Raw genomic sequence first — 23,655 nt, 5'->3', positions numbered from 1 at the left:
TCAGCATGGACTCCCTGTCCTATACGGTCACTGTGGGTCAGCATGGACTCCCTGTCCTATACGGTCACTGTGGGTCAGCATGGACTCCCTGTCCTGTATGGTCACTGTGGGTTAGCATGGATTCCACAGTAGTAGGTTTAATGACAGAAGATGTTGCGTATTTGGTCATGTGCTCACTTGCTCCCTGTAAGGGATCTTTCATAGGCACCGACCGCTCCATGCGGGCAGATTCTGTGGCTTTTCCTGCATCTCTCTGATAATTAACAAGCAGAGGCAGGGGGTCCTCACTGAGAAGAGTTAGTGTATTCATTGGTCATGGCTCCTCCTTAAAAAAAGGAAGAAGCCATCCATTCCAAAAGACGAGTGCTTCACAGGTTAGTGGGCCAATTTAGAAATTTTGAGAAAGTTAGGGTCTTTTTCTCTGCCCTGGGTCACATATGGCATCTATCTCTTGGCACTAATGGCGTGGAAATTTGCAGAGCATAACTGGCTCTGAGCAACCAGAAAGGAACAACACTGATCTAACCCACATTCGATGAGCTTGGTTCAAAGGAGGTCAACGTTTAAGAGAGCCCAGCTGTCCAGCCTGCAAGTCTGTTGGGGAGCTGGCTGGCCTGCTTCCACCCAGGCCAAGAAAATCCACCCGTTTGCCTCAGAGCACCAATTCCTCAAAGTTCTTTATCATGCTCTCCCGGGAGGGGGTGAGGAAAGCAGGCTGTGTAGCATCCAGCTTTCTGTGGAACAGCTTAGCAGGCCATCGGCCCTGAGATCTTGCTGCGCTTGGCTTAGCAGGGCAGAAGATGCTTGGGTAAACCAGCAGACTCTCAAGTATCAACTGGGATCAGAAAGGAATGTGAACATCAGGGGCATTTGATTCTTAAGAGTTCAACTTTTTTCCCAAGGACCCAAGGGTGTTTCAGTTTCATGTGTCTGTGTAATTGCATTTTAAACATTTGAATGTTTGAAATCAAGAAGATGCCTACTGAAGCTATCTGTCTGTCTGTCTGTCTGCTTTTATGTATATGGGCCTTTGTGTGCTCCACAGTATTTAAATAGAGGCCAAATATGTTCAAAGTGGTGGCACTGTTAAAGGGCAAAGTATCTTTTGTTGTGTGTTTTTGTTGCTTTTATGAGGCCTGGTGGTGCAGTGGCTCAACACTCCACTGGTAACCAGAAGGTCAGAGATTTGAACCCAGAAGCAATACCACAGGAGAAAGATGTGGCAATATGCTTCCTTAAAGATTTCAACCTTGGAAACGCCGTGGGCCATCTCTGCTCACCCACAGGGTGAATCTGAGTCGAATGAACAGCTTACAGCCATGGGTATGTTGTCATTGCTAAGTGTCATTGACTCAATTCGGACTCACGGAAACTCTGTGTAGGGTTTCCAAAGAGCGGCTGGTGGGTTTGAACCGGCAACCTTTGAGTTAGCAATTCAGTACTTATCCAGGCCTCCTGTGGCTGCAGTCCTATTTGGGAGTAGGGCTCTCATTGTTATTCAATGAGGTCATGCCAGTGTAAGTTGTCTATTAAGTCAGTTTCTTTTTGAAATATGAAAGAGCAGATTAGGAACAGAATTGAAAAAAGATGGGAGAAGATCGAAGGTACAACACCAAGTGACAGTCACCTAGGAGCTGGAGCCCAGAAGAGAATGGACTTCTCCAAACTCAACCAAGAGAGATAGCCTTCCCCTAGGGCCAGCACCCTGCATTCCAACTTGTAGCCTCTTAACTGTGAGAAAATCCATTTCCATTCATTCAATCTACCTACTTTGGGGATTTCTTTCACAGAAGTACTGGATAACCAAGACCCTTTCTATGGAGTCAGTTCTGACTCCTGGTAACCCTGTGAGTGCCAAGTAGAACTGTCCCACTGGGCTTCCGAGGCTGAGACCATTCAGAAGCAGATCATCTGTCTTACAAGATGCATCTGAGTGGACTCAAACTGCCAACCTTGTGGCTGATAGTTGGGCACTTTACCACTTGTGCTTCCCATCATTACTCCCATTTCTGATGAGAAAACTCGGTACGACAACATCTAGCCTTATGCCCAGTGTCACAGAAGAAGAAAGTGGTGGCATTGGATTGGCACTCAACTACAGTTACCACACTGCTGCCTAAGATGTTTCTGGGGAGTAGATTTGTTGTCTTCTCAGAATCTTTACTACTTGGCAACACTGTCAGCTCAAGTAGAAAAAGAATGGATGCATTTCAGTTTTGGTGTTGGTGAAGACTATTGAAGATACCAGAGACTTCCAGAAGAATGAGCAAATCTGCCTTGGAAGAAGCACAGTCACATACTTTGGACATGTTATCAGGAGGGACCAGTCCCAGGAGAAGGGCAGTTGAGGGTCAGTGAAAAAGAGGCAGACCCTCCATGAGTTGGGTTGACACAGTGGCTGCTCCGATTGTGGGGATGGCGCAATGAGTTGGAACGAAGTGGAGGACATCTGGTGTGGCACTGTAGGATAAGCACTGGACTGTTAGGAACCCTATACTCTGGTTCATTACGAGTTGGCACTGACTCAATGACACTTAACAAGAACAAGAAGCATTCACAGACTTTAGAAGTCTTTTGGGAGCTGGTCTCAAGATTGGAGCTTCAAAAAGGAGTAAGGAGGACCCAACTCTGACCTTGCAGCACTTAGTCCCACTGGAGGAGCATTTCCCTCAACTTGAATCCCTTTGTGCACTGAATTCATTCAGTTAAATGCATTCCGTAAGATAATGGACACGGACAAGAGGAGAAGGCGTATTAGTCCATGTGTAAGTGATGGCTAGTGACTGGATGGATGTTTGCATCTAATGCCTTGGTCCATTGCCATTTACTAACTCTGTGACCTTGGACAAATTTCCCAACAGCCCTATGCCTCCACTTCTACGCCCATCAAATGGCCAGAATACATGTGCCAAGGTGTCATGGAAAAGATCTAAAGAACTGATTATTGTCACCTGGCCAGGCACAATGTAGACCTTATGGTTGCTGACAAAAACTACCTACTATGCAGAGCAGAAGAGTCCAGGTGGCACAGTGAATAAGCACTCAACTGTTAACCAAAAGGTTGGTGCAGCTATTCCTCAAGTGATAGATGGCGCAGTCTGCTTCCCCAAACATGCCAGCCTTGGACCCTACAGGCGGTTTCTCCTTTGTCCTACAGTGTTGCTGTGAGTTGGGATCTACCCACTGACAATGGGGTTTTGGGTTATTCAGTCAAGGGCTGACAGAAAATAAAGGTTGACTTGACTTCTAGAGTCCAGCCTATTGGATTATTTCTAGATAATCTCTAGCATGAATGAATGAGTCTTCCTTTGCACTGCTGAGTGTTTCCTACCCCTGTCTCCACCTTTCCTGTACAGATACACGGATATCTCCCTTCACCGCACTTTAGTGTTTGCACTTGGCAGCTACTGCATTTCTGGCCAATTGGAGGTTTGTGGAAACCCTCAACCAAGCAAGTCTGTGGCAGCCATGTTCCTAACATCATGTGCTCACTCTGTGTGTCTCCATGTCACATGATAGGCATTCTCACAAGATTTCCATTTTCCCCATCATGCTATTGTACATTTCATAGACTACAGTCTAATGTAAATATCACCTTTCTATGCATTGGGAAACCAGAAAGGTTTGGGGAACTCACTTGATTGTGATGTTAGATTTATTGCAGTAGTCTAGAACTAGACCCACAGTATCTTCAAGGTCTGCCTGTGCACGTAAAGTGACTGAACTTGGGTGATTTTGTCTTCAGTCTAGAGGTCACCAGCACCCTGATCCATGCATCTTCTAATTGCTCCCTTCAGTTTGGAACCCATGACAATAACTGGCATATAGGCACTCTCATCCAAACCAAATTCCATGTTTTTCTTAATCATTGTTTTCAAAGAGGGAAAATGCTATATTCCATATGTTGTATTTTCAGTCACCTCATATGTATGTGAAAGTTGGACAATAAATAAGGAAGATTGTAAGAAGAATCGATGTATTTGAATTATGGTGTTGGAGAAGAATATTGAAAGTACCATGGACTGTCCAATGTACAAAGAAATCTGTGTTGGGAGAAGCACAACCACAGTGAAGCCAGGATGGAGAGACTTCATCTCTCATACTTTGGACATGTTATCAGGAAGGACCAGTCCCTGGAGGGAGGCCATCATGCTTAGCAAAGTGGAGGGTCAGCAAAAATAGGAAATCTCCCAATGAGCTGGATTGACCCAGGGAAGCAGCAATGTACTCAAACTTAACACCTGTGAAGATGGCGCAGGGTTGTGTGTAAGACTGTTAGTGTTGTTGGTTACCATGGTGTTGGTTTAGTCCCACAATGGCTTTCTGTCCTGTGCTATCTCCAGGATCTTTGGAAAGTCTGAGTCCACTGTTGAGGCTCTTTTGCTAGTCTATCTTATAAAGGATGCTCTTATTTTCTCTAATGCTCTTCGTTACCAAAAATGATGCCCTTTTCTAAGGTTTGGTCATTCCTAGTTTCTGTTTATACTATCATATATTACTGGCGGCAGTAGTGAGGTTGGCCCAGGATCGGATATTGTTTCGTTCTGCTGTGCATGGGGTCCGACTCGATGGCACCTGACAACAACAACAAGTTTCTGTTTAAAGAGAGATTGGGAAAGGCAGAATCTCTACTGAGTGGTAGATTTCCAATCTGTGTGGATGGGGCTGATCAAAGGAGATGGGGATAAGACTCTACTAGTTCACTAGTGAATAATTGCTATCAGGACTGACTGTGAGTGTTCCAAATGTAAAGGTGAAAGTTTTGTAACAAACGGAGGGGAGTGATTGACTTTGCAGTCCAGGAGCTGAGGTCCCTGGGACCATCAAGGGAGCAGAGCAGAGTGTGGGGACCCTATCCAGAGAAGCAGTGATGCCAGAGATTGAAGCAGAGACGATTGCATGGAGAGATGGAGTGGCTGGGGACTCTAGATTCTGGATTAAGGGAGGGAGACAGGCAGTGTGCTGGTAGCCAGGGGGCAGGCTTACAGTGTGTAGCCTTTGGTTTTTTGAACTGTTATGTATTCCTGAGTACTTTGGAGTACATAAAAAACAACAACAACGGAGGGAATGAAAGCAAATGCTGTTGAAGGATGATGCATGGAGGAGATTGTAATCATTGCAATGAAACTGAATACAATAGGATGAATGTAAAGCTGATGTTCTCCCATGTAAACTCTCAGTCAATTCACATAAAAACTTAAAGGCAGAGAGATGGGCAGAAACGGCAAATGTAAGAGGAAGAGAACATAGAAGACGTTTCGGCATATCAGGAAGAGCTTGAGATCTGAAAATGAACTACTTACATGGTATACCAACTGTGGACCCATGTTACTTAGGCTCTGTGCATTTATGTCTCTTGTCTGAAAACAGGCATCTGACTAATGGGAGGTGGTGGGGAGACACTGCTGTTGAGTCCGTTTTAACTCTTCGTGATTCCACAGGACAAACATAATAGAATTGCTCCCTAGGGTTTCTAGACTATAATCTTTATGACATCCTGGTGTGGTGCTGTTAGAATAAGCATTGGACTGCAAGGTTGGAGGTTCTAACCCGCCAGTTTCTCTTTGGAAAGCCTATACAGGGTCGCTATGAGTCAGAACCAAGTTGACGGTACACAACAGTCTTTAACACATCTTTCTCCCACAGGGTGGTTGGTGGGTTTGAACCACCAGCCTTTCCATGAGCAGCCCAACCCTTAACTCTCTGCACCACCAGGGCCCCTCTGTCCGTACTGGGGTTGATTTGTAGCTGAGTACAGTATTCACCCAGTACATTTACTCAGTAAAGCTTAGGCAGATGTTGGCTACAGATGCTGCTCCCGCAGCTGTTAGAACCAGCTTTTGATTTTTTTATTTTATTTTTTTTTCTTTTAAGGTGGGGGAGGGGAAATTTGTTGAGCGAAACAACGATGTGCCGCTATTGGTAGGAACATTTGAAGAAGGCAGCATGGCTGATATAGGAATTCTGTCCTTAAGATTCCTTCTGAGAAAAGCAGTGTAGACAGTATCTACCTGGGCTGAGGGATAATGGTTTTCAGCTCGTGTCCCCATGTTAGTTTTCTTAAAATCGTGTTCCTTAAACTTGATAAATCCCACACCGTGAAGACTGCTAAATCATGTCAGGACCCAGCTGGAACATGGTTCCATTCAAGAGCTTACATTCAGAAGATTGTCAGACAACCATTAAAATGAGGAGAAATAACCCAAAGTGATTGCTGTCAATCACTTCTGACACAGGGAGACCCCAGGTTTGCAGAGTAGGATCACGCCCCCATTGGGTTTCCAATGGCTCTAGGACCTCGTGGATGCTGATTTGTCTGGACTGCTTTCGAAACACATCTGGGTGACTTGGAACCATGGACTTTAGGTCATGGTGGAGACTACCTCATCACCCAGGAGCCTTAATGCTCTAAGGTCCGTTTAGCGTGATAGCTCGGATGCTGCAAGGGTGGGAAGGTCTTCATTGCCACCTGTTTGTTACGTTTGTTTCTCCTGGGAATTGTAGTTGGCAGATGAACACTACAGCTACCAAAGGGGCATCTGTACTCTGTCCATTTCTTGAATGGGTGGTGGTCTCAGAATAGTCCCAAGTGACAGTCATTACACCATACTGCAATGTAAGTGAAATGAGATTTAATAAAAATTCTACATGTTTGTAAGTTATAATGGAAGCAGTGTATTAAGAAATTATTTTGCAGGAAACTTTAATTGTCCCCCACAGCTTCCAAAATGCTGTATCAACAGTTTTATTTATTGGAGTTTGTGAAGCTAAATGAGAAAGAGCTGGAGAAAGATATTTTTTTATTCCAGGAAAAAGAAAATGCACATTGTTTGATCATTCTGAGTGTTTGAGCAAATGGAGACTGACAGAAAACAGTGGAATACCAGTGCTTCGTTGCCCTTACAGACGTGCAGTTCAAAATTGTTTAGATCCCCAAATGCTGAAATTAAAGCCAAAAACTCATCCCAGTGTTGACACTCAGTTGAATCGGGGGATAAGAGAAATATCCTACGTCCCATTTTTAAAGCATTTGTTCCAGCGTTGTGATAAACAGGATTTCAGAAAAATATGGAATCTATTTTGCTCCCTGTCATAGGTTGAATTGTGTCCCCCTCAAATCTGTGTCACCCTGACAGGGCCAGAATTTACAGTCATTTGGCAGTCCTGGGAGGGTCCCCATGATGGGATCTGATAGGACAAGCCTTTCATCTAGTCACCTTGGAGGGACCTGCTACCACCCCCTAAAGAAGAGCCAGGAGCTCATGTCCCTGCACCAAACCTCCTAGGTTGATGACATAACACATGGAGATCTCGAAGAGATGCCGAAAGAAGACTGAGGTCCTGCTTCTAAACTGATGAGGTCCTGCTTCTAAACTGTGAGCCAATACCAAGAGAAAGCTTTATCCTCATTGCTTGTGCTGTAAGTTACAACTTCAACCTTCTAAACTGAGAGCACAGCCCTCTGTCTGTGCTATTTCTGTCCTAACAGCAGTCAGTGACTTCAAGATCCTGCCTTGCTTTTCAGAGCTTCAGGATGTTTCTGGCCTGGCCATGTGAACCAGTTCTTAGGAAGAGGCAAACTTGGAGCCAAATAGAGTCAAGGTCAGCATTCAAGGACTCAGCTGTGTGACTTTGGGCAAGTCACTTAACCTTTCTGAATGTTTCCACTTGGTATCAGGGAGATAGTAGCAGCTCCCACCCCACCACCCACCCCCAGGATCTCTGCCAAGATGAAGTAAGACAGTGCACTTACTCTCTGGAGCCACGGAGCTCGGATGAAACCCTAACAGTTGCCTTGAGATCTTGTTTCAATCTAAAACCAAAAATATGTCCTGTTGTTATTGTTGAGTGCTATAAAGTTGGTTCCTACCCTTAGCAACCCTGTGTAAGGTTTCCGAGGAGAGCCTGATGGGTTTGAACCACCAACCTTGAACTTAGCAGTCCAGTGCTTATTCTACAGCGTCACACCAGGACTCTTAATATGTCCTAAGTCGTTTTAAAATGAAACGATAGTTTTGGTGAACTTGTAAAGAATGTTTATCCTAAGCATTAATTACACTCTTTTACGACCTAGTTATATGACATCAAAGAGACAACAGCAACTCGAAAGATTTGATAGGAATGTCAGAGAGCAAAAAGTTCCTATTCCTGAGAGAGGAACAACTCAGAAAAAGGGGACAACCATGGTTGTACAACGTGAAGAATGGAATCAGCGGTACTGAAATTGTAATCTAGAAACTGTTGAGTTGGTGAATGTTTTGCTGTGTATATTCTCAACAACAAGAAAATTAAACCTTCTTTGAAAGAAAGAAAAAGTGTTTCAAAAGCAGGTGGTGGAGGACCCAATGCATTGTGTTGTTGTTGTTGTTGTTGTAATGTGCCGTGGAGTACGTTCTGACTCATAGCGACAGAGGAAGACAAAAGATAGAGGATCCTATTGATAATGACAAGGCAGGTGGTGAGGGTAGTGGTTGTGGGTTTGCCTTCCCAACACCTGGAATTCAAAACAGGAGGCATTTACCAGGTGATGCTGATGCTCATTTTCACAAAACCAAGAAGCATAAATACTTATAAGCATCACGTTCGGAATTAAGTCCAAGCAACATCTAGACCTGCGAAGCACCAGGTTACTTTGTCTTCATATTTCAGGCCTCCATGCCTGGTGTTACCGAGAATCATTCAATTGTCTGATCCCTTGGGAACGTATCCACAAGGAACTAACAGTCCCAATGCTGACGGCTCTGTGATTCCAGTCAGTCTAGAATCTTTGCTGGAAACCAGAATATATAGAGTGCAGTCTGGGTGTTTAGGGGCTTTCTTCTCAATCTCTTTGCTTTCTCTTTGTGCTGGTTGAAATATAGGAGTTTTTGTTGGTGGTGGTGGTAAAAGGCACTTGTTTTTAGTAAGCAAGAAAATTCTGATCGTCATTTATAGTTTTTGGTGTGTTCTGTGTGTTATACTTTGTTTAAACTCCAGACAATTGGCAATCGATCCCTGGTGGCACCAAGGATAAGCACTCAGAAGTCAGCAATCCCAGTCCATCCAGCATCTCTGCTGAGTAAAGACCTGGAGACCTGCTTCTATCAAGAGGACAAGCTTGGAACCCCTATGGAGCAGTTCTCTGTCGTGTAGGGGTGCTAAGAGTGTGTGTGTGGGGGGGGGGGGTTGACAGGATGGTAACGGGTTTATGAAAGTATCCCTAGCTATATTTCCAAGTTTTCGTAAAAGAAAACCATTACTCCAATTTATAGCTGAATGATTTTGCTATTTGTAAAGTGATAACTTGTGGTAAAGAAAATCTTCAGCAGAAAATTGGGTTAGGAATACAAAATTGGTCTACTAGGAGGGAGCTGTCCCTGGTGCCTATGTGATGTAATTACAAAGAGTGGCCATAGAGCCTTGTGGAGCTAATTGTCAAACAAGGGCTGTCTTATGACACTTTTGTGTGAGTATGTTGCATAAAATATAATTAAAGCTCCAAGCCAGTCTTACCTCCTTGAAAGAAATAATAGGAAAGGGTTGGCAAGCCAATAGTGAGCTTTTCGTAGTCTAAGTAATTGATGCCAATCTCTTGACATTTGTTTTCCAGTTTCCTTTATCCTAGCTGTTCTGAAATTGACAAGCCGTCAAGGCTGGTTTTGATGACCTGGCAGTGTTGCAATTCTTGAACTAATGAGAAAATAAATGTGACTGTCCCCTGTTCTGTGCCCTCTCATGATCCACGACAGCCATTTTGAACCCTATTTCTTTGATTTTCAATCGATCCAGTTAGTTTGGACACATCCTGCACAAATTGGCTATAACCACATTATGAATTATTTAAATCACTCATCCAAATTATCTAAATCATTAATTTCTTAAGGCTACTGGGTACTAGCCTAGTGGCACAGTGGGTTAGGCACTGGGCTGCTAACTGCCAGGTCAGTGGTTCAAACCCACTCAGCCTCTATACGGGCAAAGGATGACTGTGTCTCCTGAGTAAAGGTTTACAGCCAAGGAAACTCTCAGGGTGTCTGAGACAGAATCACTGAGTTTGGATTGGGTGCTAAGCATTGTGTGCTAAATTCAGGGTGTCACTTCCTGCCCTTTAGCTGAACCCAATGTGGGAGACAGTGAAGGAAAGATGAAAAAAAATGAAGAAGGGGAGAGGCAAGCCCAAGAATCCGGGCAGAACTCAGGAGAGAAATGCATTCATTTCAGGGATGAGGGGGAGGAAAAGGAGCTCCCAGAAGTACAAATGGGTCAGTGTTTCCCTTGTACTTCCTGATTTTTTTTGTGTTTCCTTATTGCAATACCCGGGCTCCATACTAAATTATATAATGGTAAATTGTGTTGTTGTTGTTGTTGTCGTTGTTGTCAGGTGCCATCGAGTCGGAACCGACTCATAGCGACCCCATGCACAGCAGAAGGAAACAATGTCCAATCCTGGGCCAACCTCACTACCGCTGCCACACTGGAGTCCATCAATGATGCCACCTGGCTGATCCATCTCGTTGGGGGTCTTCCTCTTTTTCTCTGACCCTCCACCTTACCCAGCATAACATCGTTCTCCAACGATTGTTTCCTCCGGACAATATGTCCAAAGTAGGAGAGACGAAGCTTAGCCATCCTGACCTCCAAGGAGCACTCTGGCTGCACTTCTTCCAAAACAGATTGTTGTTAGGTGCCGTCAAGTCAGTTCCAACTTACAGCAAACCTGTGCAAGACAGAAATACTGCCCAGTCCTGTACAATTGTTACTCTTGAGCCCCTTGCTATTGACACTGTGCCAATCCATCTTATTGGGGGGTCTTCCTCTTTGTCACTGACCCTTTACTTTATCAAGAAGGATGTCTGAAGTATGAGAGATGAATCCTCACCATCTTGGCTTCTGATGAGCATTCTGGCTGTACTTCTTCCAACACAGACCTGCATGGGCTTCTGGCAGTCCATGGTGCTTTAAATATTCTTTTCCAGAACCATAACTCAAATGCATCAGTTCTGTTCTGGTCTGCCTTACTCATTGTCCAACTGTCCCATGTGTATGAGCCTATTGAAATACTAAGGCTTGTGTCAGGCACACCTTAGTCTCTCAGATTGAGATCTTTGTTCTTGAACACTTTAAAGAGGTCTTGTGCAGCACATTTGCCTAATGTAAAATGCCATTTGATTTCTTGACTGCTGCTTCCATGAGTGTTGATTGTGGGTCCAAGCAAAATGAAGTCTTTGACAACTTCAATCTTTTCTCCATTTATTATGATGTTATTTATTGGTCTAGTGGTGAGCACCTTTGTGAGAGGTGCAACCCATACTGAAGACTATGGTCTTTGATCTTCATCACTAAGTATTTTAAATCCTCTTGGTTTTCAAGAAGCAAGGTTGTATCATCTTCATATCACAGGTTGTTAATGAGTCTTCCTCCAATCCTTATGCTATGTTCTTCTTTGTATAATCCAGTTTCTCAGATTATTTGCTTAACATACAGATTGCAAAAGTATGTGAAAGAATACAACCCTAGTACACACCTTTAGGCTAGGATAATTTCAGTATTGATCTGAAAAAATAAAACAACACAATTGAGTGAGCCATTGTTTTCTTTCAATACTCAAATCATATCAGAAATTCAAGAAACTTTCTAAAAAGAACCTTCAGCTAAATCATAATCTTTTTATACAAATGTCTGAGTGATTTTTAGCCATGGATACCTGAAGACTTTGAAAAAGAAAATAATAGTCTACTGGAAAAAACAACGTTCTGCCTAAGGTTTGTGCTGTGTTTCAATCCGAGGCACCCCGACCTTAGGCTCCTAGAGTCAGTGTTTACTGGATGGGGCCACGAGAATATCTCCATGTGGGTCACACTCAGCGGTCCAGGGTGGACTCACTATCACATCTCCCTTCTTTATGGAGTACTCATCTCAGTTGATGTCCCCATTATATAGCAAATCCTGAAGAATTTAACATCCTAAGCAGTTCTTGATTCACCCGCAAAAAACTCATGTCTTGACCTGGTCCTAATTTTGACTTTTATGCCCCCGTCTGCTCTCCTCCTCCTCTCACAGTCTTGATGAACATGGATGTTAAGGTGACCTTGTGCTCCAGAGCTCTTACCTCTCAGGTCATTGTCTTGGTTACATCATTGCGTCCGGCAACCTGGAGGATCTACCCCAAGCCTTGCCCATCACAGTAGCAGTAGCTCTCCTTCCTCAATCTTTACAACCCAACCCCTTTGACCTCTTTAATGTTGCGCATCCTGAGGGTGCAGTGGTAGAACACTGGCCTTCCTTGTGGGATACCCAAGTCAAATCCCTATCCAATTTGCCAGACCCAGTGTGTACCTATTTGTCAGTGGAAGCTGGTGTGCTGCTCCTGATGCTGGTCAGGTTACCTTGGAGCTTCCAGGTGAAGGAAGGCGTGGTGAGCTGCTTCTGAAAACCTGCTAGTGAAACCAACTTGACAGCACTTAACAACAACTTCTTTGAATGTTTGGTGGAATTCACCAGTAAATCCATCTGGGCCTGGACTTTTAAGTTGTTTTTTTGTTTGTTTGTTTGTTTTTAATGACTTGATCAATTTCTCCTCTTGTTACAGACCCGTTCAAGTTTTCTACTTCAGTCTGTGTGTTTAGGTAGGTCGTGTATTTCTAGGAATTTGTCCATATCTTCTACATTTTTAATTTGTTGGCATTCAGTTTTTCATAGTACTCTGTTACTCTCCTTTTTATTTCTGTTGGTTCTGTTGTGACATCATCTTTGGGGATAGCTAAAGGAAACGGATCCATTACTGACACCTTTTAAGTCACCTCTTTGTTTTCTGTCAGCCCCTCACACTTGTACACATCTTTGAAAGCATCAGCGGAACACTTCCCTTCCGTTGTAGATGTTGGCACCTGAGAAAGATGGAGAACGGATGATGCTCTGGGACTAAGAGGAAGAATCGTACACAAAAAGAAATGTACCTGCAGCATTCTCTTCAAATGCATCCATCCATCCATCCATCCATCCCTTCATGTCCCACTTACACGCAGACTTACCCCACACTCAGCACCGCTCCAGCAGCAGAATGTGCAAGCACAAAACTAGGCCACATAGGTGTGGTGTGATTTGGGCACGTCACACTGTCTCCCTGTGTCTCTGTTTCCTTGTTTAAACTGGGGCTGGAAACAGTATCTTACTGACATGTTACAAGATGGCTAGACCTTGAGAACACGATGCTGCAAGAAATAAGTTGGACACAAAAAGATCAGTATCTTGTGAACCTATTTACAGTAGGCAAGTGGGTGGGGCCAAAGTCTGTTAGTGGTTACCGGGGGTGGAAGAGCTGAGGAAAAGAGGGAGTCATTGTGGGGGATGGGCACGAAGTTTCTGTTAAGGGTGATAGAAAATTTTGAAACTGGATTATGGGATGGTTGCACAACATGATGAACACAATGTCACTGAAGTGTGCATGTAAAATATGTTGAAATGGAGAGATATACACACCTCCATAACTTGTAAAAACAGTATATAACCCATAGGGCTAGATACTGTATGTGTTACATCTGAAGGGCTTACACAAGTGCTTGACCCGGAATCGGTGCCCAGCAAGCATTGTTGCTGTTGTTAAGTGCTGTTGAATGCGTTCTGACTCATGGCAACCCTATCTATAGGGTCTGTATAGGTTTGTATGCTAAACACAAGGTTGGCAGCTCAAACCCACCCCAGAGACTGGTGTTTAGCGGTCCAGTGCTTATCCTAGAGGGAGTCACAGACAACACTGCTGGACTAGGGTAAGGCACGTGGCAACAGCTGAGAGCCCTCCTAAGACTTGCAAACTCCAGTGGGAAAAGAACAATATATAAGTAAGCACACAGAATGCGGGTGCTCTGTGGTAGCAGATGGTGATGATGATGGGGGCGGAGCCCCTCTGGGATAATATCTAATTCACGGAGGATGAGAAGAAGCCATGTGGAGACTGTTCCACGCATAAAGTCATAACAAATGCAGACTCTAAGTGGGTAGGGTTTGGAATCTGTTAGAGTTATCTGAAGGCCACTGTTGGCCCAGACAGAGTGATCTGCAGGGAAAGGGGGTGATGTGACTGGAGAGGCAGGGGAGGTCCTGGAAACCTTGGGGACCATAGAGAAGACACTGTGATTTTACTCCAAGTGCAGTGGAAAGCCTGGGAACGGTTTTAAGCAGAAGAGAAGCTTGACCTCAAGGTGGGGCCTGGGAGGTTCCACGATGCCCTGGGAGATGACTGTTCTGGCACTGGTACTGAGAAGAACTCAGAAGTCTCTAGTGAGGGCCCAGACAGAGCTCCCTGCAGATGGCGCTCTGTTTCAGTGTAGGGGTCTACCTGCCACAAGTTCATGAGGTGATTTCTGAGGAACCGTGGGCTTGTGAACTTCACAGTTGGAAGTGGACTTTTGAAGGTCCTCTTCTCTAACTTCCCACACCTCCCTCATTGAAGCCTCTTCGAGGAAGATTGAGTGAGGCACATGAAGACGTAAGCTCACTCAACAGGGCTTCAGCCACCACCTTAGAACTTGACCACCAGTCTTACTGAGATCTTTTGTTTGTTTTTTGTCCTCTTCTCTTCTCTTCTCTCCCATCTCCTCTCCTCCTTCCTGCCTTCTCCTCTCTCCCTTCCCCTCCATTTCTCCTGTCCCTCTTCTTTTTGATGAAATGTTTTGAAAATATATAATGCTGCACGCAGGTATGGTGTTACTGTATCTGAGCCATAAATCGGCAATTTTTTCCAGACTTAAGAAAATCTCACAAAGGAGCAAGTCATCCAATGCCCCTGTTTCCCATCCTTCACAGAAAGGAAACCTACCCTAGTATTTCAGACCTCTCTGAAGCCCCAGTATGATTGGGGGCGGTATTCCTCTTTAGCTTCAAGGACATTTGGATAGCAATGAGCTGTAAGGCTGTTGTTTTTGTTTTTTAGGTGAAAATATTCATTGGTCTTTGTTTGCATCCCATTGTAAAGACTTACTGTTAATTGTCCTGCTGTTAAACCATCAAATTATTCATACAGTCTTCTACCAAAAGATCTTGCCACACCCCTAGCTGGCCTGATGGGTTTTCCCTATCGTTGGAACAGGAGCTGAGTTTCTTCTTTGATGTCCACCTAAGTGAGCTTTCTGGTCCATCTGGTCAGAAGCCTTTAAATGATGGCTTTTTCCTCTACAATTTCTCCAGGAAGTACTGCCCTTAACACTGAGTAATAAGCTTCCAACATTGTCAAGAACCGAGTCATTGAATTAGTAATTAGATCAAGAAAATTTCAAAACAGTCATAGATTTTCATTGTTGAACAATAGCCAGACCTTGAGAAAAAATTGCAGTCATTGTTAAGTTGGGGAGTGGGTTTCCAGGCACAGTGTGTTTCGTTTTCACCTTTCACTGTGCCCTTGATACTGGCCAAGCCTCTTCCTTCATCAAGAACAGTGACCACTTCCAGCTCCTTCCTTGCCCACCTCACTGGTTTCTAGCACCCTTCCCCTACAGCTCTGCCCCACTGTCCCCTCTGTGTCCCTCTTTTCTTCCTTTGTGATGACCGCTCTTCACAATCCCGTTCTGTCCAGAGCAGCGGCCTCTTGCCCACACGTTGTTGCCTTTATTTCTTGTAGAACTGCTCTCTGGACAGATGTGTTTCTCTTCTATACCCTCCTGTACCCACAGTCCTTTCTGTCCCCCTTCCAGAGTAGCACCCCTTGTTAAGGTCACCAGAACCCTGTGCCCATGGACATCCATGACATTGCTTCCTACTCCACCAAAGTCCTCGTCTTGGCACCCCGGTTGTCTTTCCCACCTGCCCTGCCTGCCCACCCCTTCCCAACTCCTGCTGCCCCTGATGTTTGTTGTAGCTGCTGTCTTCTGCAAGTCCTGAGAAAACTCTGCCCAGGGGAAATACAGTACCATGATCTGACAGCCAGAGTCCACAGGGCAGGGAGCTTTCTGGAGCGTAATTTGTAGAGCCCAAAGCAGCATGGAAAATGTGGGGCCGGGAGGGCACATGTGCCTTGGTCTGTGAGCAGGAGCACAGGTCGGTGATTTCTGGTTTGGGCACATGGCACACTTACTGTGTGCAGACCTGCTAAGAGTGTGGCTGACTGAAACCAGTCAAAGGTAGACCCCAAATAGGTTGAAATCCGTATAAAATAGGTGTTACCCCCAGTTCTGCACTTGGCTGGCAGAGGTCTGAGAAAGTCTGAGTCTATAAGGAAGCATGTCTCACACTGTAATGTTGGCCATATTCTCACTTCTTTTCTTCTCTGCCGTGTGAGTTGGGACTCATCTCCAACCAGTGGCAGCAAAAGAGGGATTTCTGGTGGACAGGAGTCCCGGGGGCGGGGGGTGGGCTCCTATCTAACCAGCACTCTCTTGAAGCTCTGCGATGGTATTCACGGAGCCTAGAGGTGCAAGAAGAAAGCCTCTCCCCACCCGAAACCCTAGCTCCAAGCACGTGGGGGTTTGAGATTGACTTAATGTCCCAGCAGGTGACTTTGCCTTCAGTTCTGTTCTGGGGAGACTGGTCATTTCCAGCATGGAATTCTACCTGACTCAGAACTATGTTTCTGTGCTGTTTCTAGACAGGTGTGTATATGTTAGAAGAACATGGCAGGAGGCAGTGGGCAGGGTCCCCCAGGAACCCTGTGGGATGTTCAAAGTGTACATATCTAGATCTTGTACACCTGGGTCTCCTCCTTATCCCCTGCCATCAGGGGCCTCGTGTTTTCTGTCGGAAGAAGGTTAGACCAGATTGTTACGACCCTGGCCTCGATACTGCTTGTTTCATTCTGCGTTGTTTCGGTTTTTCCGCAGAGGTCTCATCGCCAGCGGCTTCACGGAAACCCATTATCTGCAAGATGGTACTGATGTCTCCCTCACGCGAGATTATACGGTAGGTAACCAACCCTTGTGTGTGTGTAGAGTCCAGAACACTGCACCGTCCTGTCTTGTGACCTCACCCAGAGCAAAGCTGCAGGCCCAGCTTCTGAACGGAGGCCCCAAGAAGAGTTTATGAGTCATTTAGTGGTTAGGTATGACATCACTCCAGAATGCCCAGCCTACACCAGGCATGTGACAGTACAGTCTCCCAGGCAACAGCTCTGTTAAAGGACTGACCTTGAAACCCCCTTCCAAGGACTCTGGGTTGATCATCTGGGCAGATCCTATCTGTTTAGAGAGACGTAATCCTCAGGGCACAGTGGGCTAAGCACTGGGCTGCTAACCACAAGGCTAGTGGTTCAAACCCAGCAGCTGGTCCATGGGGGAAAGACGGAGCTGTCTGCTCCTGTGAAAATGGGCAGCTCTGGCAGATCAGTGGCTTCATCTCAATGGTTGTATCTTTCAAGAAAGATAAACTCAACAATAGCTTGGAAGAGAAGTGTATCTGGTCTGAACTTAGCTAAGTGAAACTTCAAGAAACTCAAAAGTGAAACGGACCTTTAACTGATATGAAATGGTTTCATGATGTCAGTGTGATTCCATATTACGATGTTGCTGTGATACTGTGCATGTGAAGGCTTTCTCATGCTTGAAGTTTTTTATGTAACTTGGGCAGCATTCTAGTTCTTTCTGTGCACTTAACGTACTTGTACTGTGCATCCTCTGTGTGGACAATATAAGGGTTCAGAGAGTAAAATGGACTCTCTGTCCACCCTACCCCATGAGGACTGGGAAAGGCGTTTGTTTTAAAGAGCTATGGGTATTGGTTTTCAAAGAATCCGGTTTGAGTGAGGCTTCTTCAAGGCATGCTTCTTGTCTGTGGTGTGCCCTGCCTCTGTGTGCTGGATGCCAACACTCGTTTTCTTTATCATGTGTTTGACATTTGGCTTTTACAAACGGAGCCCTTCAGCTTCCCGCAACACGGCGGAATGAGCTGACGCAGCTCTCACAACCTAAAGACAGATAGAAGTCTTGGATAAACTATCAGAATCATTTAAGAATATAAGAATGTTTGTAATGCCGGGTCAAGCTTGAAAGGAAATCAGCTAAGTCTTCAAAAGGCAGATACAAAAAGGAAATGTAAGCCCAGAGCAGTAGGCATGTGAGTTGGGGACATAGGTCTCCAAAGACTAACTCAGCATCCAGAGAGAGGGGCTGCTGAACTCAGAGTTGGGAGACAAGGGAAGTGGGCAGTCGAGAATCTCACAGAGCTGGGCCCCAAGGAGAGCCACTTCCTCTGAGAAAAGATGAGGACAATTCTTCCCATGGATCCAGAGAAGGACTGATACATGCCTAGACTGGGGAAAAAAAAAAAAAGATCTCATCAAGTAGCGTGAAGGGAACTCCAGCTACCCCACATGTCTGTGTTGGGAACTGGGAGAGTCAGTGTGCAGGGCTCAACGGCAACCAGGGAATAGAATGCCTAGCCAAAACACTGACCTCAAAACAGGTACCAAATTGGTGGAACCCCTCTGCCCCAGGATGAAACTAATTCCAAATACAGGGATAGTTCTATAATCTGGATTTCATGAATCACCTCTCTCAAAAAACAAAAAAAGAAACAGTAAAATAAAATGCTGCAAATGAGTCCGAAATCAAAATAAGCACACAGTGTGAGGGACTGTGAGTGGACAAGAATAACAAGGGGATTAGAACCCCCCGGAACAAACATGATAGGAAATGTCAGGGGAAATACCTTAGTATTTTCAAGACAGTGATTATGGCTGTCCAATATGGGTCTAATAAGAATTCCAGAATACAAAAATAGGAAAAAACTATAATTAAGAAATGACAAATGTTCAGACAGAGTGTGAGGAGAAATCCCCTAGATGTAAGATAGACTCAAGTCTGGAAGAAAATCCAAGTCCCAGGAAGGAAGAGTAAAAACGAGCCCTGCCCAGGGTAGGTTCGAGCGAACCTCCAGAGCTCCTCCTACATTAGTTGTTTAGTGTGCAGAGTTTCATAACAGCCACCTGGACGAACCGAGAGTTTTGTACAAATGAACGACAGTGATGCTGACGACAGACTTCTCCTTAGTATTTGGTGGAACAGAAACTTCAGGGAGTAGAGGGAAGATTGTGAACCTCAATTCCATATTACAATGATTTTACAAGAAACAGACATTTTCATATAAAGACAAGAGAATCTATTATCCCATGATTCTTTCAAAGAATATCTTAGTACGAAGGAACTTGAACATGAGAGAGCAGAAGGGGATTTAAGAGGTCATGGTAAGCAAAATAACTACCTGTGAATATATCTAAATAGGAGTTTTGGGTTGGCACTTCAGGATAATGCTCTAGATTGCAAGGTCAGTTTGAACCGGTAGGTCAGTGGTTCAAGCTCACCAGCTGCTACTCGGAAACTCTATACAGGGTCACTATGAGTCAGAACTGACTTGACGGTACTCACCAACAGCATCAATATCTAAATAAACTATTCCAATGGCAGCAATCGTGACTAAATGTGGGAGACTGCAAACAAGATAGGTAAATAGAGTTAATAATCTTAAGAAAATTATTTTAGATAGAATAATGCAGGTGTTGAATAGGTTAGGATTTTGATAAATAATCAACGTCTCTTGCAAATTTGGCTCTCCGGATAATGCACTGGACTGCAAGGTCGGTTTGAACTGCAAGGTTGGCAGTTCAAGCTCACCAGCTGCTCCTCAGAAACCCTATACAGGGTCACTGTGAGTTAGAACCGAAGGGACAATACTTAACATATCATTAATATTGTATGACTAGAAAAGCTCAATGTGTAATCCCAGACAAACACAAGGTGATTAAAAACAATATCTGCCCAAAGCCTACTCATAGTGACCCTGTAGGACACAATAGAACCGCCCCATAGTGTTTCCAAGTCTGGTGGGTTCCACCTTTCAGTTAGCAGCCTAATGCTTTAACCACTGTACCACCAGGGCTCCTGTGGAAGCTACCAGAAGCCCCCTTCCAGAAAACAGTCACCGATCACCCATTTTCTCCAAGTCTTCAGAAACAGCAAATACATAGTATTCTTGCAATTAGAAAAATTCAGACTTTTTTATCCTGAATCTGGCAGCTGTCTTTAGTACAGCACCCACATGAAACCTTGAGGTGTGAGCTGCCAGCCAAGTAAAACCTAAAGGATCAGGACCAACAGCCTTGAACACAGATAGAAATCCCAGCGCTGTACAGCTGCTCCCCTCTGCTTTCAGGAGACCCCTCCCCGCCCCAGGACTGTTGAGGGAGGACCTCAGATTGTCTCTGTGGTCAAGTCACAGACTTCAGCCTTTGGGTTGTGTTGTTCGCTGAAGCGGCTGAAAGCAGAGATGTGCTGACTCATCTCCTGTTTCCTGGAGTCAGCTAAACTTAAGATGATACGGAAATCCCAAGCCTCTCTGAGACCACAGTGTTTTTGGTTTGATTTGGTCTTTTGCTGAGTATCTCCATCATTGGGGTCAGCTGGTGAACTTGGGCAGAGTGGTGTCTGGTTTTCATTTCAGCATTGAAGGCTTGTCATTTATGGCTTGATTGAGTGACAGAATGAAGACTTGGTGGCTTGATCCTTTGCCAGCCACATCGAAGGGAAGATTATGGTTTTATAGTCCCAATTTTTATAAAGCAGATAGGAAACAGTGTCCTGAACATTGATGCTGTTTGCACCCAAAGACAACTGTCGGAGAGGCTAGAAGGGGCCTCTTAAGGTGATCTTCCAACCAAAACCCTGCAATCAAGTTGGTTCTGACTCATAGTGACACCCAGTACAGGGCTCCCAAAACTGTAAATCTTTATGGGTGCAGTCAGCCTCACCTTTCTCCCACAGGGCGGCTGATGGGTTTGAACCACTGACCTTGGAGTTAGCAACCCAAGGCCTAACCCACAGCACCATTAGAGCTCTTTCAGGGGGTCTTGGTACTTTGGAAATTCACCCATCTGTTGCCCACATGTTAACTGAGCACCAGGCTTGGTGGCCAGCTGGGAAGATACAGTTGGGGCTTAAAAGAGACCAGGGCACTTGCATGGGACTGGGGAGGGAGGAGAGTGTTGTCAGGTAGAATTAGAATCTGGGCTAAGTGCACTGAAAGGATGGTGAGGGGCCTCCTCTGCTCAGAGCAATCATGGAAGAAGGAACACTGGAAGTCTGAGGCCGGAGAGGAAAGCAGGAAGGACATTCCAGAGCAGTGCTGAATTTTAAGCACTTAAGCCCTGAGCCATCAGGGCTCCTTAGGAACTTGGTTGTTGTTGTTAAGTGTCGCAGAGTCGCTACTAACTCATAGTGACTCTGTACAGGGTTTTCTGAGCTGCTGATAGATTTGAACTGTCGACCTTGTAGTTCCAACAGTCTTGTAGTCCAGTGCTTATCCTATAGCATCACACCAGAACTCCTAGGAACATGGTAGAATTAGAACATCTTTATCTTTGTATGCTATACAGTAGCACTGCTTCTTCATGTGATGGGTATTTGATCCCTAAAACTCAGGGCATTAAGTGGTAGCCCCATTTTACAGATTAAACACTGAGGCCTTGAGTTTCCTCCCCCCGCACCATCTCTGGCTTGCTCTAGCAGACATGCTGTCTCCAGCCCTGGCTTGCCAGGAGCTCCCCAAGCATATGAGACTATTTCCTGCTGCAGATTGCAGCCTCGGTGCTCTGTCATCCTTTCCCCAGATGAGGTCCTTGATCGAACCGGAAGGGACAGCCCTGGTCACACTACAGGCCTGGTGGAGTGGAGCTCAGTCTCGGGCACACAGCGTTAGCCTTACGATTTCTTCCCTGGAATGCACGCGTCACCTCGCTTTAGTCTCAAGCCCATTTGTGGGAGATGGAACCTGACTGTACTCAAGAATCACTAGCACACACATGTTCACACTCACGTGCAAAGATGCATACACACTCATTCAGCTCCTGTGCAGTCACACATACATTCACACTCATGGGCACACACACGTACCCACATTCCAGCATACTCAGTCATCCACTGAGACATTCACAGTCATACATGCACGTATGCATGTCTGCACTCACACTGTTCACAGTCATGGACACATTCACACTCATGTTTGCACATGCATTCAGATGCACACATATTCATTCATGCTTAGCCACTGACAGATGTTCATGCTTACACATGTATTCACACTCCATACATATTCACACGCATACACACGTCTACATTCATGTATGCACACATGCACCCACATTCAAACACATTCATACTCACACTCATACAGACATCTGTACTCTTACACTCATCCAGACATCTGTACTCTTACATGTACTCACACTCTCACATACACAAATGCATATTTACACTCACACACACACGTTCACGTGAATGTTGTTGATACGTGCCGTTGAATCTGGTCAGACTCATAGCAATCCTGCGTAGGCTTTCCAAGGAGTGGTTGATACACACGTATATTCACCATCTGTGTGTGCATGCACACATCCACATGTGTGTACACCCATGTTCAAACACACATATACACGCATTCACACGTACACATATTCACAACGGGTACACACTCACACCCATACACACACATACAGATTCACACTCATCTACTCAGAGACTTTCACACTTACATATCTACACAACCTACACATTCATTCTCATGCACGCATGTACACATATTCACACATACACATTTATACATACCACATAAAGTCACACTCACACACACATATCCACACCTGCACACATGTATGCATTTACACAATTCACACATGCATGCTCACACACATTTTCACACTCACAAACTCGGCCATGCAGGTATACACACGTACACACACACACACCTGCCCACCTGTCTGCAGACCTCCCTCTGCTTCTGGAAATGCCAGCACAGCCCGGTTGTGGAGCAGCACTGGAATGAGGCCATGCTGGGTTTGAGGAGAGCATCCCACTCATGTCTGAATTGTAGGTGACATTTCTACCGCTTGAGGAGAGAGACATGGAGGACTCAAGTTCAGAGTTGTGTGGTGTGGAGAGAGGATGTCTGGATTTTAGCTCCTGCCCTACTTCACCTCTTATACTTCGGACATATTGTCAGGAGGGACAAGTCGCTGGAGAAGGATATCATGTTTGGTAGGGTGGAAGGTCAGAGAAAAAGAGGAAGATGCCCAGCGAGATGGATTGGCCAGGTGGCAGCATTGATGGACTCGAGCGTGGCAACAATAGTGAGGTTGGCCCAGGATCAGGCAGTGTTTCCTTCTGTGCATAGGGCCGCTATGAGTCGGTACCGACTCGTTGACACCTAACAACACCAACCTACCTTTCATTGACTCTGGGACCTTGGGCATGGTGTGTGGCTTGTCTGGCCTCAGTTTAAATGTTCACCAAGGAGCTAAAAGAGAGGAGGGCTGGCCTAAGATGGCCATCTAGAACATTCCATGAGTCAAGTACTTGTGAATCAAGAAGGTCTGTCTGGCATATCGCAAATTGAACGTGTGTGTGTGAAGGAGGGAACTTCTAAAGTTCCCAAGGGAAGGAGCACTGGAAATCATTTCAGTTTGGCACACTCGCTGACAAACTTGGTCTGATAGCATTCCTACTTAATCAGAAGTGCAAGCCATGTCTGTCACCGATGGAGCCTATAAACGTCCTTGCTTTGATTCCACTGATCATTGGATTGTGGTATTTATATTTACTTAACATTTTTCATAGCATGAAGACTACCAATTTTCAGGTTCAAGAGCTCTTGTTCCATCTCCCTTCTCCCTACTATTATCCTTGATTGGTGGCATTAAACAGAAGGAAT

At 45.1% G+C, this 23,655-nt stretch overlaps 1 protein-coding gene across 1 annotated transcript in view; it reads left to right on the top strand.

Moving 5' to 3' along the window:
* ADAM12 (ADAM metallopeptidase domain 12) overlaps positions 1–23,655 on the top strand; it is a 322,246-nt gene that overhangs the window by 160,263 nt on the left and 138,328 nt on the right. Inside the window, exon 4 of the mRNA XM_006867472.1 lies at positions 16,788–16,866. Within this exon, the coding sequence (XP_006867534.1) occupies positions 16,788–16,866 (79 nt within the window). The remainder of the gene's footprint in view (positions 1–16,787; positions 16,867–23,655) is intronic.

Source organism: Chrysochloris asiatica, unplaced genomic scaffold, assembly GCF_000296735.1.
Source record: "Chrysochloris asiatica unplaced genomic scaffold, ChrAsi1.0 scaffold00105, whole genome shotgun sequence".
In the NCBI taxonomy this organism is placed as follows: domain Eukaryota; kingdom Metazoa; phylum Chordata; class Mammalia; order Afrosoricida; family Chrysochloridae; genus Chrysochloris; species Chrysochloris asiatica.
This window is presented reverse-complemented; position numbering and strand designations above follow the sequence as displayed.